Below are 18602 nucleotides of genomic sequence, written 5' to 3' on the forward strand. Positions count from 1 at the left end.
AGAAGGCTTTGAGATACATGACGACATGCGTATAACTAATATAATGGTCTGATTGCTTTCACTCATCCATATGCTTAATCAATTAAAATTACCGAAAACCACCTAAAATATTAGTAGAAGATGCAGACAAAACACATGGGTAATGTCGTAATTAAGCCTTTTTTAAATATGTGAAATTGCTTTCCAGTTTCAGTTTATTGACAACCTTACCTTTTAGATATTCAAACCGCATCCCAACTCTTTCTTCCAAAGTTCCAAACCCAATCAAAAATTGTGAAATTTTATTTTATTTTATTTTTATTTCGTTTTATTTAATATTTTAATTCGTATCCTTTTGGGGCGGCAGAGATGCTCACAGCTCACCTCGGTGCACTTTAGCTTTGGTCTTCGGGGAGTGCTTTTGACACGCCCAAAGATCAACAACAAGAAAACTAGTGCTTCTTTTCCCTCCAAAATGATCTAATTTCTACTACTAACTTACGCCTTGACCGGGGGGGAGAGGGTGATCATCCTTAACCTGCACATCTTCTCTTTTTCATTATCAATGGAACAATCTCAACCTCCTCGAACGGACTCATTCCCCGAGTCGACGATCCGCGAAAACGACGCCGGAGCGGCTTTCGTCCTCGAGTCAAAGGGTGATCATCATTCTCTCTGCCACACTCTTTTCGCTCTCTCTTTTTTCGTGTTTGGTTCGCAGGAAAATAAAATGAATTCTTGTTTGTTTTGATGGGAAAAAAAAAAAAAAAAGGGCAATGGTGGCATGCGGGGTTTCATTTAACGACGGCGATAGTGGGACCGACAATATTGACTCTGCCATACGCATTCAGAGGGCTGGGATGGGGGTTAGGGTTTCTGTGCTTGACGGTTATGGGGATGGTCACCTTCTATGCTTACTATCTCATGTCCAGGGTGCTTGAACACTGTGAGAAAGCTGGTCGCCGCCACATCCGATTCCGTGAACTCGCTGCTGACGTCCTTGGTAATCTCATCAATTTCGTTTATCTTTTTATTTTATTTTATTTTTTATTGTTTGGCTTCCAAAAAAATATTGAAAACATTTTCGTTTGTTTTGGGTTTCTGAATGCGAATCCAAAAGCATCATTAGAAAGCAAAAAAGCTCTTTTCGTTCGTTCCAAGTTTCAGGCCATGTGGTGGAAAAACTCCAAGATCCAAACTCGAATTTTATTTTGTTTTGTTTTTATTTTTATTTTGAGGGATATCTACAACCCGGATTATTCGTTTAAAACGATTTTGACTTTCTTTTATTTTTATGAAGTTTTAATTTTGTGTGACACGTGGCATTCCAATATAGACATGGTTAATTACTAACTGTTCGTCGATTCTGACACGTGTTAATTGATAGGGTACATCAGATCTTCTGCTAAAGCAATACAAGTACCCAAATCTAGGCCAATTTGTTATTACTATCGTCATTGGATCGTCATCATAACATAAACAAAATGCAATACCCATTAATTGTTCTGTTTGGATTCCAAGAAAATGCAATTAAGTTGGAAATTCATTGTTTATTAAGTCAGTTCATTTTATTTTATTTTTTATAAAAAATAGTTAAAGACCGGAAGCAATTAAGTAGGTTTATATTAAATGTCAATAGGTAAATGTGTTTCGTACCCATATATATCTCTTTGAGTTGGCATAGCAAAAATTGATTTTTCAAAAAAACTTTATGTAGCCCCAGCCCAACTGCCATAATGATGGATCAGTCGGTAGAAAATTCAAAGTGTTTATCAGAATTTTTTTAATTTTTTTAATTCATTTTACTTTTGGGTTTTATATGTAAAGTAAACAAGGCATGTGTGTTTCTGGCTTTGTTAAATAGGTTCAGGATGGATGTTTTATTTTGTTATATTCATTCAGACAGCAATAAATACTGGTGTTGGAATAGGAGCAATTTTGCTTGCTGGGCAATGCCTTCAGGTACTGTGCTTTTTTTTTTTTTTAATTTTTTTTAAATTTTTTTATCTTTTACCTTCAGGGACTGTGTTTATAGTGCTCAATTACTCTCTGAATGATTTTGAATGAACTTAAGCTTTTCTCGTGCCAAATTTATCATACCTATCTTTGCCATATTACCTACCCAACTAGGAAAATTGTCCATTCATAATTTAATCATGACCTAAAAGAAATTATTAAGATATAATCTCTGGACTGGAAAAAGGTAATTATGCTTCTCAGATTCTGGTGTTTGGTGCAAAGTAGGGAACTTGTATTTATACTTTCAGGATCAATTATTTTCACCCATTTGGTCTATTTTTCAAATGATTAGGGTCCCACTGATCTTTTGAATTTTATTATTAGTATTTTTTTAGTCACAATAACGATGAGCGAGATAGAGAAATTGGAGGGCTTCGTGGCAGATTGGATAACATGAATAAGGAGTGGCACTCATTTTCAGATGTCAATTATTTCTGTAATGGCCTTATTGATAAAACAAAATAATTAATAGTTACTAGAAGTTGTCATTCAGTTGTATTAAATCGTCAACCTACCACCGCACAACGGTGCTTTATATATATATACGGTATATATATATTATAAATGGATAAATGCAATATTGTTTGTGGAAGTCTAACCCTTAAAATTTGTTGAGATAACTGGCTCAAGATTTTATGTTCTATAAGCCTCATACATAGTTGGACCCATCAGGACTTTGTTCATTTATGGTATAGGAACAAAATTTTTGCCTTCATTATCAAGTTATTGCTTGGGATATTGTTGACCTTTACTTAGCTAATACCTACAAAGAAACCTTCATAGTAATAACTGATCATAAGTATTGTCTCACAAATCAATATTCAATGTTGGCAAACTTCCAAAATTCCAAAGCTAATGAGAATGAATTGGAACAACTAAGGGTATTCGATATCTTAATCCTGGGGGGGAATAATATAATAGTAATTGAATCTTGCTTTCTATTTATATTAATTAGCAATCTTTTGCTTTTTTGCTTCTCCTTTATTTATTATTTATTTTTTAATAATTTTCTTTATCCCATTATGTGCTGTAAAGATCATGTATTCAGAACTTTCTCCAAATGGAAGCCTGAAATTGTACGATTTCATAGCAATGGTGACAGCGGTAATGATAATCCTGTCTCAGCTTCCAACTTTCCACTCCCTCAGACACATCAACCTGGCTTCACTGCTTCTCAGCTTGGGCTACACATTCCTTGTGGTTGGTGCTTGTATCAATGCAGGTACCAAAAATCCTTAATATTTCAATCACAGAACTTATATATAATTTCCCATATGCATTATTTGTTATGAAGAGGAAAATCTTAGGAAACTATTTAGACATTCTCATATTTAGCCCTGATCTTTGCCATGCACTAATTCTTACTTATAATTGGACTTGTGGTTAGTGATCCACCTTTCCTAAACATAACAGATAGGCTATATAGGTTCTCTTTGGCAACTTGCATGTTAGAAGTTCCTTTTTTGTTCATTAAGTGATATGTTTTATTGAGTTGGCCATGATCTGCTTTGTAATCGTTGGAAGTGAGATCTAATTTTTTCCAAGTTGCTAGCTGCTATGCAAAACAATTGTACTCAGATAAAAAAGTGTTTTTCAAAGAATTTCTCTCTTAAATCACTTTTGGTGACATAAGTTACTTTCCACCTTGTCCTGCAGGTGTTTCAAAAAATGGCCCACCAAGGGACTACTCTTTAGAATCTTCAAAGTCAGCAAGGGTTTTCAGTGCTTTCACTTCCATCTCCATATTAGCTGCCATTTTTGGGAATGGGATACTACCGGAAATACAAGTAATTAAAAATCCAGCATACTTTGGAACTAGCATTTCATTAGCTGTAAATAAAATTCCTAGCTCAAGTTTCCTTCTTCAGGGGCTAGGTGGCAGAACCTATTTGCATAATCTGGTTGGTTTGATTAAACTGCTTAAAAATCCTGCTGAAATATGCAGGTGTGTAATGATAATAAATAATATTAAACAATTAAGGTTGAGCAATATTGGTTTTGATTGTTGTGCTTCTGGATTTTGAATTTTCTCCTTGCCATTCAATACAGGCAACTCTGGCTCCACCTGCTACTGGAAAGATGGTAAAAGGCCTTCTGATGTGTTACTCTGTAATTTCCATTACTTTCTACTCCATTGCAGTCGCAGGTTACTGGGTATTTGGCAACAAATCTAATTCGAACATCCTGGAGACCCTAATGCCAGATGATGGACCTGCTTTGGCTCCAACTTGGGTTCTTGGATTAGCTGTGATCTTTGTTCTCCTTCAGCTTTTTGCCATTGGACTGGTAAGACAATTATACAATTTGGAAGGGCAGGGAGATATGTTATAAGCAATTTAGCACCCTACAATTTCTAATTTCCTAGTCTTAATTATTTCATCTTACATTAACTCAGGTTTATTCTCAAGTTGCTTATGAGATCATGGAAAAGAAATCAGCTGATGTAAAACAAGGGATGTTCTCGAAAAGGAACCTTTTTCCTCGGATAATTCTTAGGACATTGTATATGATGCTGTGTGGGTTTTTTGCAGCAATGCTTCCATTCTTTGGAGACATTAGTGGGGTGGTAGGAGCAATTGGTTTCATTCCTTTAGATTTCATCCTCCCAATGCTTCTATACAACAAGACTCACAAGCCTTCAAAGTCATCCCTCACCTTTTGGATCAACATCTCTATTATCATTGTGTTCACAGGTGCAGGAATAATGGGATCATTCTCTTCTATAAGAAAATTGGTTCTTGATGCCAACAAGTTCAAGCTTTTTAGTGATGATGTTGTCGAATAGGCTTAACATGTACAAATCAGCACAGTAGAAAACTTACTTTTTCCGAATGATTTGGTAGAGAATCTTGATGAGTTACATGTTTTGCTCACTTTTTCACTGATTCCTGTATAATAGAATAGGCAACTATTGATATGAGACCGAAATATTGTAGATTAATTCCACTGTTCTATGGTGATCCATAAAGTAAATCAGAGTTATTTTTTTATTATTTTTTTGTGGGTATGGGAAAACTGAATCTAGCACAAAAATTATGTGTATTCAATTGCTGGAGCAAGGATTGCCAGGTGCTGAACTTGACTCTGTTTATTGCCTCATCAAATTTTTTTTTTTTTTTTTATTGCTTGTATATTCAGGTTTTTATATCGATTTTGTCTATTAATCACTGTAGCAAGGATTGCTAGGTCCTGAGTTTGACCCTGTTCAATGTCTCATCACTTTTTTTAAATTTTTTATTATTGCTGTATAGTCAGGTTTTTTAGTCGATACATATAGACTTAGATAAACACTCCAATGTTGACATTTTTGTCCTTTCAGTATAGAAAGAGACAAACTAGTAGGTATTATATGCAGCCTTCTTGGGAAATCTCCAAAAGAGAGAAGACCTTGTTGCAGATATACTGTTCTTTCCCTGAAACTATATATATACATGTTCCTTAGCAGAGCCCAAAACCTACAGACAATGATGCAATTTTTTGTGCTTTGCATATTCATAGAGAAAGGAGTTGGAAGATGAACATCTCAAAGTCATGAAACGTGGCCAGGTTCCTCCAAATTAATTACCTTTACTTTTCACAACAGGTGAGTTGTTATAATATTTAGAGACTGGAAAAAATGTGGGTTTGGTCAAGATGGCCCAGCTGTTCTAATATTGGAGGCAGAAAATGCAGATTTTCTTCCTATATTCATGGGTTTTTTTTTTTTTTTTTTTAAATAAACGTCCAATATAATGCGACCAAATTGGAAATATATAATAGTATATGTAAAGCAAACAAGGATCATGTATAAATGTGAACTTATTAGATATGGGGCCGAGCTGTGGGGTGTGTGCGCTACTTGGTTTCACTTGTTAAAATTAAAGTAAAAAGACAGCAAAGAACATTAGGCTATACATTTGGCATCTTCCTCGGTTTCCTCCTTATATGCCTGTTTTGTCAACTTATTGGGTTTCTTTCCAATTGCGTCAAATCCAAAAAAGAAGACAAAAAAAGAAAAAGTCTACGAGTTTATCGCCAAAAGACATTAAAAAAACAGAGAATATATATTAATTTATTTGGCAACGTCATTTGGAATTGTTGACAGCTGAAGGATGATATGGGTTTTGATTATCTGTCTCTGAATTGTAGTAATTTCCCTTTTTTTTTTTCCTTTTTTTTTTTCCTGTTCAAACATAACATACAAACCGGGTTGAAAAACATGGATGAAGAATGGCTACGAAAAAGTATTAAAAACTAAAAGTCAATTATATACTTTATAAGAAGATCCCCCATTCTTTTTTCATAATTAAAAGCTTTAGTCTCATTCTTTTTACAGAATAAATGAGAATCAAATTAAGGCCAAGACATTTCTTTAGTTTCAAAATTTCTTTTATGGTTATCATCTAAACTGAAAGAAGGAATAACAACGGATTAATAAGAACAATTTATGTTTTTTAATAGGCAGAATTTTTATAAGAGGCAAATCTAAAACATACTAATATTTAAAGTTCATCTGATATTGATATCACTCTCTAGCCAAGGTCTCTTTTTAAAATTTTAAAAGAATAGCATTGAATATTTTTTAAAAAATAATTATTTTTTATTAGTTCTTTTCCCTACTTTTATAGTAATTAAATTTTTTTAAATGCTGTAAAATTTTTCATGAAAAACAATCATAATTTTCCCTTTATTCTCTGCAGTAGGGCTATAATTTGTGGTTAAATGACCATGTCTTAACACATAACACATTATTATCTCTCACCCTTCTTCTTCCTATTTGAATTCATCTTGGCATCTTCTATGTCTTCCATTTGAATCCATTTTTGCACCTTCTAAGCTCTCCATTAAGGCAACAAGTTACTTTTATTTATTTATTTATTATTATTTTTTATTCTCATATATTTTACTGAACAGTTATTTTTTTAAATGGATTTTTGATATTTATAGAAGACCAATTTTATAGGTAGGCCTAAAGCCCCAGAATTATTAGAGTATGCCCTGAAAGTGATAGTTCTGGGAAATGTCTGCCTCTCTGGGTTTTGATACACAACTGGGAAATAATGATAGGAAAACACATCCAAAATTTACGTTAAAGGGTGATACTTTCCATATCATATTCAAATAATCATTTACAACAACTCTTGAGCTACATAATATCTGTCTTTGAAGATGCCACAACTATTTTAGACCAAATGAGGTGTGAATTTGATTTTTCTATGTATTGTTAAGAAACCATAATAGTAAAATTAGGTTACAAAATAAAACTAGCATAATATATGCTTAATTATCATCTGTTGGACCTCGGCAAATAGTCTGCATCGCAATTATTGTTTTTGCAAACAATGATATCGAATTCGAATTATCTTGATCTTCATATTGAAAAATTACCCTCTTTCAACCTATATGAATGGAGTAAGATTAATGTAATTGGATGAGCATATTATGTTCTTTTATTTATTTATTTATTTATTTATTTTTTATGCCCATTCTTTTCCGTTTGGTCATAGAATTCCAAGTCATCTTAAAAGCATTTATTTTTTAACTTAAATTTATTTTATTTCTTTTTTAATATCTTTAAATGAAGTGACATAAAAAAAAAAAAATGAAATAGAAGATCTGGATCCAATATAATTAATTGTCTTTGATAAGCAATTTTTTTTTTTTTTGACAGATAGTATATATATTTTTCAAAATTATATATATAAATTCATTTCCACTCTTCTTTTTTTTTTTTTTTAATTATTTTCCTGAAAGATATAATTTGCCAATGGATATGTTAATTTTTTTTTTTCCTCTTTAATCACTGTATACTCCGTGACATGTTACCCAACTAAGTATATATAAAGAAATGCTAATTAATTTATACTCAGTGAGCACTAACTCAATATTATAAAAAAATAAAAATGGATCAAATAGAGCAACCATTTCCATGATACTCCAAAATCAGATAAGCATCACTTATGAAATGAATATATAATTTTCTTGCAGTTGAGAAACGAATAAATTTGTGTACATATATATAAATTATTTAATTATATATCATTCCCACCATGTGATTCATCAATGTATATAATAGTATGTCTACCATAGCATATACATATCATTCAGACCAGTCGCTGGCATTTCCAACCATATGTAGTTGATCAACAATATATAATTAATACGTGTAACAGAAAATACTACATGTCCATTTATGCAGGGTCAAAGATAAGGAAAAAAGAGAATTGGAAAAGACACTTAACAACACTTTATTATAGATTAACGTTCATAGAAATTAACCAATATTAATATCCCAACCGAATAAGATCACGATCCGATCATGACCTATATATTAAATAATCAATTAATCTCTAATTATATTCAATTGAATTGAAATAAATAATCTTCGTATGTAAGGAATTATTTTTCAACATGAAAACCTTTAATTAATTTTATTGCAACCACGCAAAGCTCGTCGAATCACATACTATACATATATATATATATAGAAAATATATTGTCCATATAAGACATGAAAAATTGATATACGATGGTCCACAAATGTAAAAAAAATACATAAGAGTCGTTGTTGATGATCTTGGTAGCTCTTGGGTCACCATCAAAGACCTCTTAGACTCTCTTTTATATGTCGCATGAGACCTATAAAGTTGGGGATATTGAATCGTATATATATGTATAATTATATTGTAAGATTAATTAAAAAAAAAATTTAGAATAAATAAATGAAAAAAGAATAAGGGTGGGGTTGAAGCCCACTATCTTATAGATATAGATACAATAAATGCAGAGGGTTTAATTGTTAAGAGAGAAATAGAAAGGTAGAGAGAAATCTATGGTCAATATATGAAGGACGTGAACATATAAAAGAAGGGGGTAGGCTTTTTTAGTTTTTAGGACATAACAAACGCGTTTGAATCTTCACCAAACATTTGAAAAACACCCTTCTCTCCCAAACTCCTCCTTTCTTTCTTCTTCTTCATCTTCTGCTAAAACAACAAAAACCCTTTTATTTTATTTGTTTATTTATTTTTTGCTATCTCTCTTTTCCTCTTTTTTTTTTTTCATGGAAAAGGCTAAAGAACACAGCAGAGAAAACCCAAATCCAGTAAAATCAGAGAAATCTTTGGGAAGCAATAATATTAATAATAATAATAAGAATAAGTCTCATGTATGGGACTGTGGAAGCTCTCTCTATGACTCTTTCGAGCTTAACTCCTTCAAACGCCAGCTTGATTCGGCCATAGCTTGTAGAACCATGTCTATGCCTCATCTCTCCGATCGGAGCCGAGGCCGACCTCCTCTTCTTCCACCTAGACGACCTCCTCCTCCTCCTCCTCCTCCTCCTCCGCCGGCAGCACCGACCACCACCGTGGCCGCGGTTAACAAAAAGTCATCCAAGCTCTCTCGGTCGCTCAACAAACTTCTCCGGTCAGTTTTCAAGTCAAAGAATCCGGTTTTCCGAGTTAAAGAACAATCCGAAGATGGATTTTTTGTTGTCTATGATAAGTCCGGTGCTCTTACTACTATTCCTGAAGTTCCCGAGATCGATTTCGGTGGGCTTTCGCCGGAGATAGGGTCGTTGGTGAGGAGGACAGGGTCGGAGAGATTCACTGCTGCTTCTATTGGTATTTCATGTGCTTGATATAGGTTCTATATATTAATTAATTAATCAATCCTCCTTTTCAGACTATGAATTTTGGTTTTTAATTATTACATCATATAATTAATTTTATGTTTCATATATGTATAGTATGTAAGATTTTTGTTTATTTATAACTTTTTCTTTTAAGTTTTTAGGATGTTAATTATTAATAAAGCCATGTTTTTGGTGAATTATTAATAAAGCCATGTTGCTTAGAGACAAATTAAGTACTCAATTTTGATAATTTCATGGTTTTTGACATTGAATTAATATATAAACTACTTTTAATTTTGTATATTTGGTGGATAAATATATAAACTGCTTTGATTTATATATTCTGGTTATAGGTCAATATCTTAGTAATATGTTTTTTTTTTTTTGTTTTTGAGCTGATAAGTTTTTCTTTCGTTTAATTTCCTTTGGTAAAGAAATTTTCATATATTTGTTCAATTTCGAATTCAATGTGTACCATAGAAGAATACTTAAATTTTCTGTAACGAGTAATAAATAAGAAGAAGTTGAGTATCATTCAGTATTAAAATCAGAAGTACGGTCACCCTTATCGGTCAGGTGACTATATATCATTTCCAGCAAAATAGAAAAAAAATAAAAATAAAAAATAGATGACTATATATCAAGATGCTTTGATGGTCTTTATGAATTGATTGCATTAAATCCATGCATGACTCTCCATTAACCATCTTTAATCCAATTTATATGTATCACTTTTTTTTTTCTTTTTTCTTTTTGAAAATAATTCATGTATCATTTTACATGCCCAATTTTTTTAAAACAAAACTATCTTTACCTGTTATCTTCTTTTGGTTGCTTTCAAAATTTGGTCAAAAACTCACTTAAGTTGTGGGTGTTGAATTCTAAGAAGGGCCTAACCTAACACATGCCCAAATTTTCACAAGGTTTGATTTTGCGTGTATAAGAACACTTTCCTTTCCTTTTTTACTTATTTATTTATTTTTCTTCTTTGGTGGAACTATAACAACACTTTCCTTAATTCAACAATTCGTAACCCTTGAAATATTTGGCCAAAACTTGTATTGCTTGACATTAATTACTTCTGAATCTGTATGGAAAATAGAAAATGAAGGGCAAAGCTAAATATATGTTGATATTGTTTCTCTCATATGAAAAGCTAACATACACACAATATATATATCAATAATACTAGAGTTACTAAATATTTACTAAACGATGAATTTATTTGGATTGACAACTGAAGTGATAATATTTAATTAATTAATTAATTAATTTATTCAGTTTAAGATTCATTTTTTCATATTTATATTATATAAATATGTTAACTAATAATATTTTAACTTATGTTATTTGATAAATAAATTTGATATTACTGTATATATATAACATAACATATAAAGAGGAGATAAAATTGGGTGAACCTTAGACCATCTATTTTCATATGGTTCTTTTAAAAAAATTTTGACATGTAACAAAAATAATGATAAAAAATTAAAACATTAAATCAGAGCAATTATTTAAAACTCATGTCAGAAATATTTGTTAGATTTCAAAATCTTATGAAAGAATCATGTAAAAATAAATAATCTAGGAACTATATAATTTTTTTCCTATATAGAACTCGTCAACCTAAATAATTTTAGCATCATATCTATCTTTATCAATTTCTGAATAAGTTTAAAAAGTTGAAATTCAAAATCCAATCGCCTAAAATAGATTTTACATAAACCATAAAAATATTTTAAAACATGATGGTAAAACCATCATGTACTCTAGCTAATGTGAATCTAGTTGTGTTTTATTTTATTTTTTACATATATGTAAACAATATTGATGTAATATAGCAAGAGATTTTTTTATAAAAGACAGACTATATGTTCAATAATTAAATGGACTCTGAGGGCACACCTTGGCTTGTAGTCTTCTATAACAGTTTTAAAACAACATGTTCTAAAAAAAAAAAAAAAAAAAAATCCTATATCCTCTAAATGTGGAGCACTTTTATCATTTATTATTATTATTATTATTATTATTATTATTTGCGAACACTTTTATTATTTATTTCGTATTGCGCAGTCGGTTAATTCCTCCAACTTTTTAAGAAATCAGCTGAACAATATTTAAAAGTGCTAGGGAGCTAATTAATGAAAAGCCTCTGTTACAAGTTTAGATAGGGAAAACAATAATTTTGTGCACGTTTTCCTCGTCCCAGTTCACAAGAAATATATGTATATATATATATATATATATAGTAATTAAATTATTTGAAATAATAAAAAGGTCGCGTTTTAGCAGAAGCAACCAGTGGCAATGTCTAACCCTTCTATTATATGTATGAGATCTTTAGTAGTAATTCACCCAAAAAAAAAAAAGAAAAAAAAAAGAAATAGATCTTCAGTAATAATAATAATAATAATAATAATAATAAGAGACAGTATGTAATTTGTATAAGAGCAATTAATAACATAAGTATAGAATTGATCGGTTGACCATATTAAATTGAGTATGCCGATCATTTCAAGCAACTTTGAGCTCTGTTGTTTAGGAAACCCAATAGAGAATTAATGAGATATTAATATAATTTTGTTTTATTTTTTTGATATTAAGGTGGAGAATTTGAACTTTGATTATCCTAAACAAAAATAACTTTTTATCAGTAGAACTTTTGATGAGATGAGAAATACTAATTGAATATATTCTATTATGTATTGATTTTTTTTAACCGAAAATCTAATATAAGAAAATGCACTTTTTTTGAAATAATTAATTAAATTATCATATGGTATAGAAATTATATTGGTGCTCCAATGGTAAGAATAAGCATTTTTCATAATACTAAATCAGTTAATAATAATAATAATAATAATAAGCATTAGCAATTAATATCAGTACCTAAAGTGAGGGTAATTCTTCCCCTTATTATTATTATTTTTGATAATTTTCTTTCTTCCCGGTTTGAGATTTTAGAATCCGGAGGTGAACTTCTCGTTCTCTTTTTCATAGAAGTACTAAAGTGGGCCAAACAATATTAAACCATTATAGGCCTGGTTTAGAAGCCTTTCAAATTTTGAAAGAGACTGAACCCATTAAGAAATGGCCCACACGAGATCGTACAATGTCGGGATGCAAACTAATTATTTTATTTTCCCAAAAAAAAAAAAAAAAAGGGACTGATTGGAACTCTTCCTAAAGCCCAATAGGGCCACATATTTATGAAGTTAATCAATAATAGTAGGTAGGCCTTTTTATATTTTTATTTGTTTTTTAAATATTGGTAAAATTATTAAGGATACAATTTTAGATCTAGGATGCTACTTATTATTATTATTATTATTATTGGACGGTTCAGATATATGACCTCGAGCAATCGACATTATATATATATATATATATATATTGTGAATAAATCCTTGCATTAAGCACAAAAATCCTCCGGGAACAAAGGAGGATTACATCCTAAGCCCTAAGGCCAATCCCAAGCTTATCAGAAGCATACAGATCTAAAATATCACTTGGCACAGAGTCTAAAATACAACAGGTGTGAATGAAAAGGCAATTTTCATTAATAGCTTGGCATGAAAGCAATCAAACTTATATTTGGAAGTTTTTTCTGCTAAAGGTATGAAAAAGGCGATATTGCCATTGCATTCAACGAATAGGTACTACATTTTGCCAATTTGGACCTGGACTAATTTTGGAAGTTCGGTTTGAGAAGATCCACCAAAATTTCTTGGAAAAAGATGCCAAGTACATGTATATATTGCTTTATAAACCCAATAACTAAATTTGGTTAATCGATAATTCATGCAATATCCAATAAAAATTACTAAAGCAAAATAAACTTAAAAACTTGACATTCGAGAAAGAAAGAGGAAAAAAAAAAAAAAAAATCAGTACAAGCTAGTGTTTTGGTTTGCGTGCAAAAAAAAAAATAATAATAAAAAGATAAATTAAAATGACATATTCATTAACAACTCTGAGCTCCATAGTTGTCATTCTAATGTGCGTATATAAACTGGTAGCCGAATGGTGTAATTAAAATGACATCTTCATGATCTTCACGAACAACTTTCTGCTCCATAGTTGTCATTTTAATGTGCAAACCTAAATTGGTAGCCGGAGGCACAGGATTAGGAACAATCCACAAGCTGCAGGGTGATAAGCAGTGCATGGGTACGTGATGAAAGGGTTTCGCAACTTTTTCTTCAAAGTTGTATTCTCCAACCTCGAGTTCCAACCCAGCTGGCAAATAATCCATACCCGTCTAGTATGTTGAATTTTTCCGATACCTTAAAACTATTTTGAGCCGGTACCAACTTTGATGTTCGTTTTCGGCTTAAAAACACAATTTGATCCACCCAAACTATATTTTTTTTTCCCCATTTTTTCCCACAGTAAGGTAGCTTGAACACATAAAAATGGACGATTTTCTCGGCTGGTAGGGTTTATCGGGTGGTACATACACATTAATAGCTTGTACCACAAGCAAAACATCGTTAAATGATTCCACCGAGCAGAATATTTACGATTTGGTAAAATATGATCTGTGTTTAAGGACAAAACTTTTGGTAGGAGTATTATTATTTTCTAAGTCCCAAACTTCAACTAATTAAGCCTCTGCTAACCAATGCATAGAGCTTATCATTGTGGTACAGTATATCCTTGTCGGATCGGCGTTGGTCACTCAATTTTATCCACGTAGCATGATTATGATCATGATCATCACCATCACCATGAAGATTGCAAGTCTATTTGAAGATGCAGCTGCCGGTAGATGGATGGGACAAGAGAATGGCTTTAGAAACAGAAAAATTATATCTTCCGAAAGTTTCAATACGGGATGGGAGTTGGGAGTTGAATCTCAGTCCTAGAAAAAGGATGGAATATCAGCCAACCGAACGATGATACCACCGCATAGGTTGAATATTCAGCATCATAAGCCCCCGTGAAAAAGTTCTTGAACTCATAAAACTTTTTCTCTTCAAAACTGTATTAAGCAGAGTGAATCATCGGCCTGATGTTTTTGTAATTGTGTACTTCCAGGAAGCATGAGCCATGGTGTTTCGCAAGCCGAGAGTACAGTGGAGATGATGTGTAGGAGATTGCGGCCTTGCATTATGAAGAAGACACTGTTTTCAAGCGGATGAGATCAGGGGAACGACTGATTGAAGGAGATCGGTTGGAACATCCAACCAGTTTGCGCTTGCCATTGTTTCCTTTTGTTTTTTTTTTCCCCCCTTGACTTTGAGTTTCAATTGTGTATATATTAATCAATAATCGGAGTTTTGGTTGAATTTAGCGAGAGATGATGTAGTAGCCCTAGGGCACCCAATTTTATTGAAAAAAAGAAATAGGGATTTGTATTCATACATAAACCAACTTTGCAGATATATAAATCTTTTATCCATGCAAAAAAACAAATCAATGATAAATAAATCTTTTGTATTATTCATGTTTGACCTCACTCAAGCTAATGGGCTAAAACCTAATTGCATTTATATATATATATATATATAAATATATGTATGTGTGTGTGTGTGTATTTTGACATTTATTCAGATTGCATGCTAATTATATTATGACCAGAATAAGACATATATATATATATATATATAGAAATTAGAACAAAAATAAAATTCCCTATAATAAATTTGCTAAAATGTTAGATACTAAAAAAGTTAGGGGGACATGAATAACGACAACACATCTGTAGTAGTACCTAGTTAAATTTTCCTTCACATCTATTATATCCTTTTCTTTTCTTTTCTTTTCCTTCTTCTTTTTTTTTTTTTTTTTTTTTTTTTTTTTTTCCATAAGATTAAATTAACATATATAATATAAAGACGTACGGAATAAAGAATCTGCTAGTTGTTTTTTATAAGGGATTTATTAGTGTCTTACTAATGCCTTGGACTGCGTGCATACCATACTTTTTTGAGAGTTTGGTCCAACCTCTCACAGAAATTCACATATAAATCAAATTGAAGGATTAGCATCGATCTTTAATTAATTGCACAAGGAAAATTTTATTAAGTCGAAAAATACCCACGTCAAGTCACACAAACGCACGAACAGATGATAAAGTGGAGTGCTTGAATTTATGAGAGTTGGGACATAACAATCGAAACCAAGCTACCCCTCCATAGTCCAGATCCCCCATAGCCATACAACTAATTAGTATATAATATGAAGGCGTGCGAGATAAAGAACCTGCTTGTGGTTTTTGAAGAGATTTCTTACATATTTTTTAATTTTAGCATTTGGAATAAAAGCATAGGTCATAATAAGATTGGAGGTTTGCAAAACGATAAAGTTGATATATAGTCTACTCCAATCCCTAACAACCTTTTTTAACTTGAGACATTCCAAAGTGTACCATCTCAAATATTTTATTTTATCTAAAAGAAAGAAATGCTGTACAAATTTTTTTTTTATTTTTTAATAAGTTTTTGAAAGTCTCAATAAAGTAAAAAAAAATTATATTTATCATCATTCATAAATATCTTGCATTGATAAATATCTTACACTTATCACCAGTAAAATCTATGTTCATATGTCAGGTTACTTACTAACTAACTGTCCACTTGAAAGCTCTTTTTTATGTCTCTCTCAGTCGTCGCGTAGACTGGTAGTAAATTTTTAAGCTCCAAAAGTTCTTCACATTCCCATTTGCTCCTAAATCCTCTCCATAAGAATACTCCACAACCCTTCTGAAACTTTAACACCTAGCACCAAAAAAACAGCCATGGAAGACTCCCAAAACAAACCTCCACATATAGCCATTGTCCCAACTCCAGGAATGGGTCATCTAATCCCACTCGCTGAGTTAGCCAAACAACTCGTACTCCGTTACAAATTTTCCATCACCTTCATAGTTCCCAATGACGGATCATCCATGGAACCCCATAAGAAACTCCTTCAATCCTTACCGAAAACCATATCCTCCATCTTTCTTCCACATGTAAGCTTCGACGATCTCCCTGACAACGCTCCGATTGAGGCAAGAATCGTGCTCAGCTTGATCCGTTCTCTTGATGCTCTAAGAGACTCGTTAACAGTACTAAACGAGTCGACTCGTTTAGTCGCCCTGCTGGTCGATCTCTTAGGGGCGGATGCTCTAGCATTGACTAAAGATTTCGACATGCTTCCCTATATATTCATTCCTTCATCGATGATGGGTTTGTCATTGGCTTTCTATCTTCCAAAACTTGATGAAACTTACTGTTGTGAGTACAGGGATATCCCCGAACCGGTTAAGTTACCCGGATGTGTTCCTATCCATGGAAAGGATCTCATGGATCCGGCTCAGGATAGGAAAAACGAGGTCTATAAAATGGTTCTTCATATAGCAAAGTTGTATAATAACGCTTCTGGGATTTTGGTTAATAGTTTTGCGGATTTGGAACCAGGTGCTTTCAAGGCCTTGAAAGAAGGAATTCAAGGAAACCCACCGGTTTACTCTGTTGGACCTTTGATTCGGGTCGGGTCTGAGGTCGATAGGAGATCCGAGTCCGAGTGTTCGAGGTGGCTGGATAAGCAGCCAAAAGGGTCGGTGTTGTTTGTTTCGTTTGGGAGTGGTGGAACTCTTTCTCATGAGCAATTGAACGAGTTGGCTTTGGGATTGGAGATGAGCGGTCAGAGATTCCTTTGGGTGGTTCGGAGGCCAAAGAAAGCTGCGCATGGAAATTACTTTGACGCCCAGAGCGTGGAAAACGACGACGTTTCTAATTTTCTACCCGACGGGTTTTTGGAAAGGACAAAGGAAGTGGGATTGGTTGTCCCTTCTTGGGCACCACAGGTTCAGGTTCTTAGCCATGGTTGCACTGGTGGGTTTGTTTCCCACTGTGGTTGGAATTCTGTGCTGGAGAGCATCGTTCATGGTGTGCCTTTGATTGCTTGGCCACTTTATGCTGAGCAAAAAATGAATGCTGTTTTGTTGGCCGATGATTTGAAAGTTGCTGTGAGGGTCACAGTCAATGATAAAGGTCTGGTTGGGCGCCAAGAAATTGCTGAGTATGCAAAGGGACTGATTGAAGGAGAAGAAGGAAAATTGCTTAGGGACAGGATGGAAAGGTTCAAGGAAGCAGCTTCAATGGCTTTGAGCAAAGAGGGGTCTTCTACAAAGTCACTTGCGGAGGTTGCTCAGATTTGGAATACCCACAAAAATTAATCCCCAATATCTTATTAACTCTGGTTTCTATGCTTATTTTGCATCTTCTTTAATTTCTCTGTTTTTTAGTCTCTGAAATCCACCTACTAGCCACCTCATATGCCAGGCTTGAGTTGCAAAGAAAACACCAGAAATTTCATGTACTTAGTTGCCTTTTTCCTTTTTTTTTGGCTAAAACATGTACTTCGTTGTCAAATGCTATTATTATGTATACGACATATTGTACAGCATAGTTTGGTTGAATATAATTTTACTTCTAGGCTTTGCAACCAAAGACGGTGGCACCAATCTTCAAAAGAAAGAAAAAAGGGAAAAAAAAAAATACAAAAAAAAAAGGTGGCAACAAAAAATTATTATCTGGAGAAAACTTTTAGTAATAAATCCACCTTTTTTTTCAGTTTAGTTTTGTTTAAAAAAGTCCGTAAAAGCAACAATTTTTTTTTTTTTTTTTTGATGAATGAAGCAACTCTGCTTTCTTTTTTCGCTGAAATTAAAGCAACTTTGCTTTCATTCATTCAGATGGACAAACGTGCATGTATACCCAACTAAATATGGAGAAGCATTTATTCAAAAATATAAATTAAAAAAAAAGGTATGGAGGGTCATTAGATGAAAGTGTGAAAAATGATTCGGAATCTTCAGTAGGTGAGCAATCAATTGGGGAATTATTTTACCCAAAAAAAAAAAAAATCAAATGGGGAATTATAATTTTTTTGGTAAATAAATGGGGGCATTATGAATTTCTCATTTTTTGTACACATGAATGGATAGGCTGAGAGCAGCTATTTTTGATTTTAAAACCCATATTTCAGAGCCCAA

At 32.6% G+C, this 18602-nt stretch overlaps 3 protein-coding genes across 4 annotated transcripts; all 3 read left to right on the top strand.

The window, feature by feature from the left end:
• Nucleotides 1–189: 189 nt before the first annotated feature.
• LOC107430092 (probable GABA transporter 2) lies at nucleotides 190–4988 on the top strand. 2 transcript variants are annotated; one of them, XM_016040886.4, is made up of 7 exons: nucleotides 190–638; nucleotides 752–982; nucleotides 1844–1941; nucleotides 3034–3220; nucleotides 3655–3785; nucleotides 4048–4284; nucleotides 4394–4988. In XM_016040886.4, exons 1-7 carry the CDS (start codon nucleotides 545–547, stop codon nucleotides 4781–4783), a joined length of 1368 nt encoding a protein of 455 aa, XP_015896372.2. In that variant the 5' UTR covers nucleotides 190–544; the 3' UTR covers nucleotides 4784–4988. The 2 variants fall into 2 exon arrangements, with proteins under 2 accessions (XP_015896372.2, XP_015896371.2); XM_016040885.4 differs by lacking the exon at nucleotides 190–638 and having other exon boundaries at nucleotides 758–982; nucleotides 1882–1941.
• Nucleotides 4989–8799: 3811 nt separating this feature from the next.
• LOC125418323 (uncharacterized) lies at nucleotides 8800–9842 on the top strand. The gene has a single exon (XM_048464185.2). It carries the CDS (start codon nucleotides 9041–9043, stop codon nucleotides 9617–9619), a length of 579 nt encoding a protein of 192 aa, XP_048320142.2. The 5' UTR covers nucleotides 8800–9040; the 3' UTR covers nucleotides 9620–9842.
• Nucleotides 9843–16138: 6296 nt separating this feature from the next.
• On the top strand, nucleotides 16139–17994 carry LOC125418821 (hydroquinone glucosyltransferase-like). Its single transcript, XM_048463443.2, has one exon. It carries the CDS (start codon nucleotides 16359–16361, stop codon nucleotides 17781–17783), a length of 1425 nt encoding a protein of 474 aa, XP_048319400.1. The 5' UTR covers nucleotides 16139–16358; the 3' UTR covers nucleotides 17784–17994.
• Nucleotides 17995–18602: the final 608 nt, after the last annotated feature.

Source organism: Ziziphus jujuba, chromosome 6 (assembly GCF_031755915.1).
Source record: "Ziziphus jujuba cultivar Dongzao chromosome 6, ASM3175591v1".
NCBI lineage: Eukaryota > Viridiplantae > Streptophyta > Magnoliopsida > Rosales > Rhamnaceae > Ziziphus > Ziziphus jujuba.